At 35.7% G+C, this 10,528-nt stretch overlaps 1 protein-coding gene across 2 annotated transcripts; it reads left to right on the top strand.

Annotated features, from left to right (window-relative positions):
* The first annotated feature begins 437 nt into the window (after positions 1-437).
* Positions 438-2,078, top strand: LOC107479864 (heavy metal-associated isoprenylated plant protein 39). Of its 2 annotated transcripts, none has more exons than XM_021138628.2 (3): positions 438-1,003; positions 1,386-1,484; positions 1,622-2,078. In XM_021138628.2, the coding sequence occupies exons 2-3, from the start codon at positions 1,400-1,402 to the stop codon at positions 1,954-1,956; spliced, it is 420 nt and encodes a 139-aa protein (XP_020994287.1). In that variant the 5' UTR covers positions 438-1,003; positions 1,386-1,399; the 3' UTR covers positions 1,957-2,078. The 2 variants fall into 2 exon arrangements, with proteins under 2 accessions (XP_020994287.1, XP_015955450.1); XM_016099964.3 differs by having other exon boundaries at positions 439-1,003; positions 1,409-1,484.
* Positions 2,079-10,528: the final 8,450 nt, after the last annotated feature.

Here is a 10,528-nt window from a genome sequence, read left to right as displayed (position 1 = left end):
ATGCACGTACACTGCGAAAAAGAAGAAGATCACATATTCACATTTATATAAGGCTTGGAAGGTGGGGGACTATTTCACGCTACATGCATGGTGGACGCGTGTCTCTCTTCCCTGGCTTCTCGCACTAGTTTCTCGTCCATTGCGACAAGTTTTGCTCTACCACCTGTGCATACAACACCTGCTAGCACCACTCATCTCCTGCACATCGCTAAAACCAAACCAATATAAAAATAATTTCTGTCAATTCACAAGTCATTTAATTTTCCAATTTCTCCAATCATTCTTTAACCAGCTATCTAATTTTTTAATTTGTCCTTTGATTTATCTGATAAAGACTTCTTTTTTTTCCCTTAATCCACAACCAATTATATTTTTCAATTTAAAAAAATTTCACATAAGCATGCACCTCATTAGTCTTCTATTTATTATAGATTATAGATAAATAGAAGATTATAAATTCCAGCCAGGTGTTGTTCTTATAAAGTTCATGGCTGTCGTAGCCACTGTATGTATAGGCACAATAGATCTCATATATATATAATTAGGTTTTTTTTGTTGGTTGAATTATCACTTTATAATTACATGAAGAGGCATGTATCGAGCTTATCCTTTATTGTTTCGGAAGGCTATGTAGTATATGATTTTGAACGTGTGTATTCGGCCTTCGCTGCAAGGACTAGTGGATATATATCACCCAAGCCCGACCCCTTACGTCGGTGGTTGAATTGTTCCTGGTCAACTGTCATATACTCTCTCTAGAACAAGCAATTAACTACTATTACTGTTATTATTATTATTATAATAAGATGTTTGTATTACATGCTTTGGATTTATATTTGTACTAAACATTGTTGTTAGCATTAGCAAGTTCATCCCTCTCGCGTACCTTACTCTGTCCATCAATAATCAAGCAAAAGATGCATTGCATTTGCGTCTAATCCCTCTGCTCCTTCCTTCCCTTTCTCTCTCAAAATATAATTTTGGGACCCAAGTGAAAATGAAGGTGAGATTCCCTTCGTTGGGTGACATAACAAGTCAATTACTATGTGAGAGTTCATCATGTTCTGTTTTCGATATAGACATTATTTTTCGTTTTGATGAACTTATTTCTCTTTCTGATTCGTTTCATCAAAACAAGGACCAAAGAATGAGTTTGATATCGCTCTCCACTCTGTTATTCACAGTATCTTTATTTGATTGGTTCCTGTCTCTCTCTTCCTTCTTTGTTTCAATAAGTTAATTTATAAACCTGGTAATTAAGTTACAAGCTAGTTACCCATTTGTTCTTTCACTAGCTCGTCCTTGGCTTATTCAACAAGAAAGTAAAACAATTCACCAAAAGAAAGAAAGGTAAAGCTTACATACCGTGTCTGAATTAGTTTTAGTTATTGTGTCCCCTATGTTGCAGAAAATGGTACTGAAATTGGATTTGCACGATGATAAAGCCAAGCAGAAGGCAATGAAAATGGTTTCTAGCCTTTCAGGTACTGGATATCTGTAACCTACGTTTCGCTCATTTATTAACACAATTCTTTTAATCCATAATTTTGACAAATTATAGCGTTATTAGATATTTGATCATCTCAAAACTAACTAGAATAATTTGTATGAACTTGTGCAGGCATTGACTTAATCGCCATGGATATGAAAGAGAGGAAGCTAACTGTAGTGGGTGACATAGACCCCGTTCAAGTGGTGAGCAAGCTCAGAAAAGCTTGGCACACAGAAATCTTAACTGTGGGGCCAGCAAAAGAGCCTGAGAAGAAGAAAGAGGAGGGTAAAAAAGATGATGACAACAATAATAAGAAGAAAGAAGATGACAAGAATAAGAAGAAAGATCTAAACGAACAAACTGCTGAGTTTGTCAAGCACTATAGAGGATATAACCCTTATATGACCACAAACTATTATGTTCCTTTTGCTGAAGAAAACTCAAATGCTTGTGCTATATGTTAGACAAACTGGATTTTAGTGTTGAATTTTGATGTATAACACCATAGATAAACCAAGGTTTGGAGTGCTTTTGTGTACATTTATGACGCATAAATTATAGCCACTAAAAGTTAGATAATAGAAAAGGTGTGCACTCTTCTAGGACATTGATATTTTTATGATTTTATCCAGTGTTATTTGCACAACTGAAAATCGTTTTCCAATCAATAGCCTTTTTTTAGAGTCATCATGATGTGTATGTAGATTTTACTTGGAATAACCGTACAAGGGATGAATGTGTGCCTAATAACCATAATCATGCAAATTGGGAATGCGATGATATCATTGTGAATCAGTAAATATGCTAGAAATTTCATATTCGAAAGACACGATGTTGCTTAGGTTGCTTGCACTTAGAAGCATGAACCTTTAAATTAAGGAAAATTATGGTAAGGTTGCCTCAACCACCGAGATTAGCATCCAATATTAAAAGATACATGATGACTTTGTTGTAGTTAGTAAGTGCTGCATCACTTTGATTTTGATTTTTCTTTTTTGGGATTGTTGCATCACTTTGATTTTCTACAGTAGGCACGTGGCTTGGACCCATTCTAAGGATGGATCACCAACCTAATATAAAAGAATCAATGATATAAAGGTCATTCTATGGTACAGATGGAAATTGATACAGATTTGTAGATTTTTTTCTGAGTGAACATGAGATTGACATGTGGCTATGTTGATCCAGGGCTTCTCTCCCCTTTGATGGTTGGGGCTGGCTGAATCATTAGCCATTCTTTTTTTTATTGGGTCTCTGTTGGTGGGCTGTTTGACTTGGGTTTTGACAAACAAAAAAATTGGGTATCTAATCATGCAGCCTTTCATTTTTTTTTTGTAGGTTCCTTTGTCAATAGGAGGAGAAACACTGAATAGCAAGTACTGATGCATCCATGGAGGCCGAACCAGTAAGGATTATGGTATCCCCAGAAAGGAAGTCCTAGATTTCGAGGGACAGGGAGAGAGCCGCTGAAGGCATCGCCATTGATGGTGGATCTAGCCTCGAAACTGGGAACGATCAACGCTCGGGGTTTGTTTCGTTACCCATGCCAACAACGTGATCCACGCACCGTTTTTTCTCTTTTTGTTGTTGGGCCAAACACAAATACATCTTACCCAACCCAAAACCCGTCGAACCGAGATGGATCCCCAACACCTCGTCCTGCCACAAACAGGCCTCCGCACAAAGCCCCTCATTTCCATAGGTGCCGCTACTGAACCATCGCATCCCTTACCAACGATTTATCATCGGATCTGGACTCAGGACTTGATGTACTTGCTATGGCCCGAATAGGTCTTTCCACGATGACCACATGCACAACAACAACCTCCAGAGAAGCCGACGCAGTTTCTGCAATTTGTCCCCCCTACTCCACGCGATAGAGACGACGAATTCCAAAACGCGGTGAGCCCTAACCGCTTCGACTCGTCAAAGGCATACAACGAAACATCGTCGTCCGGGTTCGTGTTGGTCTTTCTTGCACTAGCTTTACCCGAACCAAACGAGCGGCGGCTTCGTTGATGGTCATCATATTTCGATCCCGTTGTTGATGTTCATGGTGGTGCTGTGGGCTGTAGATCTCCTCATTTGTCAACAGTCACTCGGATGCTGTTGTTGTCGCTTTCGTCTTTATCTTCTTCTTCTAGATTGCTGTGATGTGGACCTAGACAAAATATTGTGTATAAACCCAATTATCTTTAAAGAGTCCACCACTGATGACCAACAAAAAAAAAATACAAAACACCGGCACGACCCAACTCCCTTACAGTTGCTCTTGATTGGCTTATTCTAGAAGCCGGCTCCTCCTTCGAAAACTAAGGCAGACAAGCTTTTAAATCTCTGCCAATCTTGTTTCCTCCAGCCAACAACTTGCACACTTGTCAACATATTATCCCATCTGTATGTATTAATCTGTACTATATAATTGGCCATAATTATAATGCAGGTATATAAGACTGTAATGCAATGTGTATTGAAAATCCATCGCTGTTACAAGTAAATTTTGCAAAGAAAAATAATATAATGCAATAAATAAAGGTGAGAATTTGGCAATGGAAAGACGGTGGGCTACCCCTAACATTAAAAATAGACAAACTTAAACACAGGGATGACAATTTATACAATAATTAAAGATATTATTAAAATTTAATTTTCATGTAAAAGAATTTTATTGACAATTAATTGTGTATTTTTATATCAATAAAGATAATTAGTTTTTAAATTTAGTACTTAAAAAATATTTCAACGTGTAAATCTAATTGAATACTTTTATAATTTTTTTTTAAATATCAAAATTAAATTTGTGTGTTAGAATTTTTTTTATTTTGGTCTTGGGGTATTAGATTGTTAGATAGTTAAAAATTAGTAACAATCCCTTATTTTTATAGGTTTGTTTATACTTTATATAAATTTGAGCGAATATCCAATCCGACTCCTGATAGTCAGAGGTCGGGTTGGATTTTTTTTCTATTAAGGGTCTCGTTGTCTTTCGAGGTAATTGTTAGGGGTTGTTTAGGATTTTTCTCTATAAATTTTGGCATCACTTAAACGGTCTCCAATAGAAAATAGAAATAGTAATGAATTTTCTATGGGGTGAAGTTCCTCTTTCCGTTTAGTAAAATACTCTCGTTTCTTCTCATTTTTGTTTCAGGTTCCCGTTTATTTTTCTCTGCAGAGAGGTGAATACTCGCCGATATTCAAGGATATTATTAAGTTTAAGGTTAAATACTTTTTTTATCCATAACGTCTTGGATCAAAATCAGGATCGTCCTCGATTTTTTTTTATTGATATCACCCTTAATGTTAGAAATCGTTTTAAAATAATCTTTTTCACATAAAATATTAATTATATGACAATTTTATTTTTACTCTCTTCCATCACCATCACCATTACCACCATCACGCCATCACTATCTCTCTTTTCGTTGCTGCCTTCCATTTTCTTCCTATGCTATTTCTTTCTCACCTTTAACAATATTATCACCTCTATCACACCACTGCTTCGATTCTTTCTTCTCTTACTACAACAAACTATCACAAACAAAATCTCAACTCTACCTAAAATCGACAACAACAAAGACAACGAAAAAGCAAATCAAAGAAAAATGATATAAAAGAAAAAAATTAGAAGAAATAAAAAAATAAAGAACAAATTGAAATTTAGAAAATAAGTAAAAGGAAGAAATGAGGGAGTAGTGCAAAAAGAAGGAGCCAAAAAGAGGTTTTAGATTTCCCTTTCCTTTTTTTTTCTGGCGACAGTTTTGAAGACCAGCGGCAATGCGGCGGCAATTTTGACTCTCTCTCTTAACAATGGTGCCAGTGTTCTTCTCTACATTCTGTCTTTCTCTTTTTTATGTTTTCTCTCTCTCTTCTTTGCGTTTTCTCTCTCTTATTTTTGAGTTTGAAGGAATGGATTCTTGAATTTTCTATCTTGAATTTGAATATCGTGTTATTGTTGATGATAGATTTTAAATCTAAATTTTTGTACCACTTTTTTGTATTAGTTTTGTTTGATTTTTTTGAAATTAAAAAAATAATTGCTGTTGTGGGTTAAAAGGTGGGTAGTGAAAATTTAGATGGGGATTGGAAAAAATGGTGAAAGACACAGAACTTTTAAAAATTTTATTATAAACTAATTTTAAATTCAATTATTTATTTATAGCATTAATTTCAAAAGTTTTTTTTATTAAAGATAATTAAAACAAATTTCAATTAATTAAATTTGAAAATAAATTAAGATTCTTATCCAGTTTTATAATTATTGATTTATTTTTTATAATTAAATTATAATATTAGTAGTTATGAAATAATAAGAATTTTATATAACTTAATTTAAATAATTGATATTTTTACAATTTAATACAACTAATAATATTCTTAAGTAATTTTAAGCATCAAATTAGATTTCAAAATTTATATTCTATGTCCCAATTTTATTAAAATTACCTTACTCAAATTAAACCCAAAATCTCCAAATTAAAATTCTAAACCTAATTTTGACCTAACCCTTATTTTGTTTCCTTTCCCGCCGCACATACCTTTTTTCCCATTTCCCTTATTCCATCAGTAAGCACACACAAACACACACACACGGAAGAGGATTGGAGAAGAAGAGAAGAGGAGGGTGAAATACTGCGCCGGCGCGCTGGGTCTCACCGCCGCCGTTGCGTCATTGTCGGACCCTGGAGGGAGAGAGAGCATTTGAGGAAGGAGCCAGGGGAGAGAGAGGCGAGTACGAGCCAGGATGCGCGAGAGGGAGCCGTCGTTGCTGGGTTATCGTTCTGTCTCGCCAGTATTGCCAAGTCGCCGCACCTTGCCTCCGTTGCCGCTGGAGCTTCGCCGTTTAGCCACCGTCAAAGCCAGGAGCCATCGTGTAGCCATCGTTGATGCTGGTCATGGTCGCCGTCGTCGTGCTGGGTATCGTCTCCGTCAAGCCCCGTCAAATAGGAAGCACTGCCGCCATGCCTCCATTGTCACTAAAGACGCCAGTTGTTGCTGCTGCTTGTGAGAGAGAAACACGTGAAACGGTGTTGTGAAGAGAGCTGTTTCTGCCACCATTGGAGCTCCGCTGCCGCTGATGCCATGGCTGCCGCACCTCTGGCCACCAAGAACGGTTCTATGGCCGGTGGGACCACCGACGAAACTTCTGTCGTATGGTTCAGTCAATATCCCTTAGCTATAGTAAGTATCTCTATCTCAGAACCTTTCCCGTTCATATCCCATTATGCGTTTTAAGATTTTTGTGATATTAATGCTTTTAGGATTAAGTTTTTGGGGCATATGTTGCCAGTAAGGACTGTTTTTGCTGCTACGGAAGTGAGCAAAGCTGTGGTTGAAGGTGCCAGTGATTTCGTGATAAGAGAAAAGGTTTTGTTGACGCGTTTAGGTTATGGTTTCAATTTGTCAAGGTAGGGATTTCTTTCTAAAACCTCAATTTATAATTTGGAATTATTATAAATAGATATTGGTGTGAGAAATACACTTTTTAGTGATTGTATAAGTCTTATGTATTGTCTAGCTGTTTTTGGATAATTATGATTATTTGGTTTAATGAATTATAGATTGGATTTGTTGATCAGACGACTGCTGAATCTATTTCTTTAAAGTTTTGGAAATGAGTTTGATTTGTTGAAAACAATTTGATTTTGGATTGGTTTGATTTGAAAATGGTTTGGTTGGGATCCGAAAAGGGTGGCAAAGTCCAAGTTTTAGGGGAGGTGCTGTCGAAATTTCTATAAAATTTGAGACTTTGTATGAAATGTTATTTTGAAAATACTGAATTATTCTTTGAATTGAATTATTGATAAATGAATTATGGTTGCACTTATTTTATTAAGAAAATTATTATATTTTGAATGTAATTTATTTAAGAAAAGAATTATGTTTTAAAGTCGATTTGAAGAGGAAAATACTTATGTTTTGGAATTTGATAAAGTAAGCAAATTTGAAGGAGTTTTAGTGGATTTAAAAAGAAACTTGAATTTCGATTGGCTAATTTCACTCGACGACATTTTAGAACAAGTTTGAAGTATTTTAAAAAATTTTGATTTAGCAAAATTAAAACAATTTCTAAGCCTTTGCAAATGCTTCAGATTTATGAATGAAATTGAAAATTATTTTCGGTTTAAATGATTTGGTTTTGGTTTAAGTAAATTGGTTTTAAAATTGATTCGGAATATTTGAATACATGACCTGGTTTTAGTTTAAATTCTATTTCTTTATTTAAATCAAGAAGCTATGGTTTTAGAGGTTTTCAATGAATTTAAGGAATTGAGATACGTTGTTCTTCCCTAAAGTTCTGAGACTCTGGCGTGGGATTTTATTATCAAATCCTGATTTAGAATGAATGATTTTTGATGACTTTTGGAAAAGATTTATAATTGATATGATTTTGAAGATGTTGTCATTTTCGGAGAATTTTACCAAAAAGAATGGGTTTTAATTTTAAAGAAAAATTGATTTGAGAAATTGAAAACTGATGATGAGTTTGAGTATGTGATTGTGAAATGCGTTGTCCACCATTGTAGGGATTGTGGCAGTCTCCCGCCTACGTTCGGATGTGAGGGTTGTGGCAGTCTCCCGCTCACGTGAGATGCATTGATTTGGAAAGTCGTTATGCGCCTTTGGAAAGGGTTGTAGCAGTCTCCCGCTTGTCGAGGTAGCGGTGTCGGCATAGGGGCTGAGGCAGTCTCCCGCCTACGTTGAGATGTGAAGCCTGTGGCAGTCTCCTGCTCACATAACCTTTCTGCTGCCAGAGTGAACTCAGGCACTATAACCCAAAAGAGTGTGCCGAGCACTATAACTCGTGGGGCGCAAGATAAAGAAAGAGTGAGTAGGGCACTATATCCCTAGTCGTGGTCAGAATGACATTTTGAACCGACAAGTGATATCACGAGCCAACAGGATATACATTCATCATATACATCTGTGTGATATTGTTTGGGTGTGTATATTGTAACTGGTTTGCCTATGTGAATAATTTTGTTTAACTGCTAATTGTTATACTTGATATAATTGGTTTGTTTGTGTTTGAACCTCTCTACTTATGTTTGTAACTAAAATTGGTTAGATTGTGGTGAATTGAATGTTGATTGAGTTGTTGGGTCTAAGGCCGTGATTGATTATGTGATGAGTCAGAGACCATGATTGGTTTGAATTTTTGATTTAGTAAACTATGAAAAATCAAACTGGTTCGGTACAGACCTAATGAATCTATTCTTGGAACAATCTGGTCATTCATACTGTCTAGAAAAAACTTTTAATATTTTATACAAAAGGTTTTGGGTTTTGAAAAATAAACGGATTTCTCTTTTAAAAAGGGATTTTAGATTTTTAAATGTAAACCTTTGTTTTTTTTTAAAGATATGTAAGGCAAACAACGATTACTGTACTCTGAAAACAGTTTTATTTTACGTATCTTATTATAGCAATTATGTAATCTTATAGTGAGAACCAGCGAGGATGATGTTCTCACTCTCCTACAGGTGTTTTCTTTTCAGGATATGGGTGAAAAAGTCACGAAAAGTTTATTTTGTTTCTGTTTAGATGTTGTATTGTATTGTTTAGATATTATGTTTTTCCCTCGCCTTTATCTTTACACTTTATATTTACACTTTTTGTAAGAGGGATATGATTTTTATGATGTAATACTTATAAGTCAATATTATATATATCCTGGTTAAGTATTGTAAATGGCTTGTGAGTATGTATTTATGTTTTCAACTAAAAGTCTTTTAAAAGGTTATACGGTTTTAAGTTTTAGCCAGGCTCCTATCTTAGTATTAAATATATTTAGAGTCGTCGTAATGTTCCAGCTATTGGAGTGGCGCAACCAGAAGCGTGACATTCTGATAGTGAGGGTGTTACATTGTGGTATCAGAGCAGTCCTTTCTGTAGAGCCTGAGGAATGGACTGACTATGCTTTAATTACAAACTCTTAACGTCTGTCATGTAGTAGGTCTTATCGAATGAGGAGAGTTAGAGCTTTATGCACTCGACTGTCTATTGAGTCTATCATTGCATACTTCCTGGTATTAAGTTTGCCCGACTTAATTCTAGTGACTTATGTATTTGAAAGCACTAAAAAATTATCATAGATGATATACGAGTTATAGGTAACACGAATCGTGGGTTTTGGGAAAACGTTAGAGGTTGAAGTTTGGAAGTCGAAGCTTTGAAGTTGGTACGAGTATAGTGTACGGACGTTAAGCACGTCGTTTTGACCCCATCCTGTTTTATAGCCTTTTTGCCACCTTGCTTTACCATCACATATTTGAACCATGTCATTTTTTGCATTGAGCCTGCCTTGTAACTTCTGCTTGTGATGAACGGATAATTTATACGCTTTTTGGCATTGTTTTTAGTATGTTTTTAGTATGTTTTAGTTAGTTTTTATTATATTTTTATTAGTTTTTAGTTAAAATTTACTTTTCTGGAATTTACTATGAGTTTGTGTGTTTTTCTGTGATTTCAGGTATTTTCTGGCTGAAATTGAGGGACCTGAGCAAAAATCTGATTCAGAGGCTGAAAAGGACTGCAGATGCTGTTGGATTCTAACCTCCCTGCACTCGAAGTGGATTTTCTGGAGCTACAGAAGCCCAATTGGCGCGCTCTCAATTGCGTTGGAAAGTAGACATCCTGGGCTTTTTCCAGCAATGTATAATAGTCCATACTTTGCCCAAGATGTGATGGCCCAAACAGGCGTTCCAAGTTAGCTCACGTCATTTACTCATTTTTGTAAACCCTAGGCTACTAGTTCTCTACAAATAGGACCTTTTACTATTGTATTTTCATCTTTTGATCACTTTAGATCTTAGGATCATCTTTGGACGTCTAGTTCTTAGATTATGGGAGGCTGGCCATTCAGCCATGCCTAGACCTTGTTCTTATGTATTTTCAACGTTGGAGTTTCTACACACCATAGATTAAGGTGTGGAGCTCTACTGTACCTCGAGTCTCAATGCAATTACTATTATTCTTCTATTCAATTCAGCTTATTCTTATTCTAAGATATCACTTGTTCCTCAACTTGATGAATGT

The sequence above is a fragment of the Arachis duranensis genome, chromosome 3 (genome assembly GCF_000817695.3).
Source record: "Arachis duranensis cultivar V14167 chromosome 3, aradu.V14167.gnm2.J7QH, whole genome shotgun sequence".
NCBI lineage: Eukaryota > Viridiplantae > Streptophyta > Magnoliopsida > Fabales > Fabaceae > Arachis > Arachis duranensis.
This window is presented reverse-complemented; position numbering and strand designations above follow the sequence as displayed.

Coding starts and splice junctions, on each gene's coding strand:
- LOC107479864 (XM_021138628.2), top strand. CDS start 1,400: ATGTTGCAGAAAATGGTACTGAAATTGGATTTGCACGATGATAAAGCC. Junction 1,485..1,621: donor AATGGTTTCTAGCCTTTCAG/GTACTGGATATC, acceptor GAACTTGTGCAG/GCATTGACTTAATCGCCATG.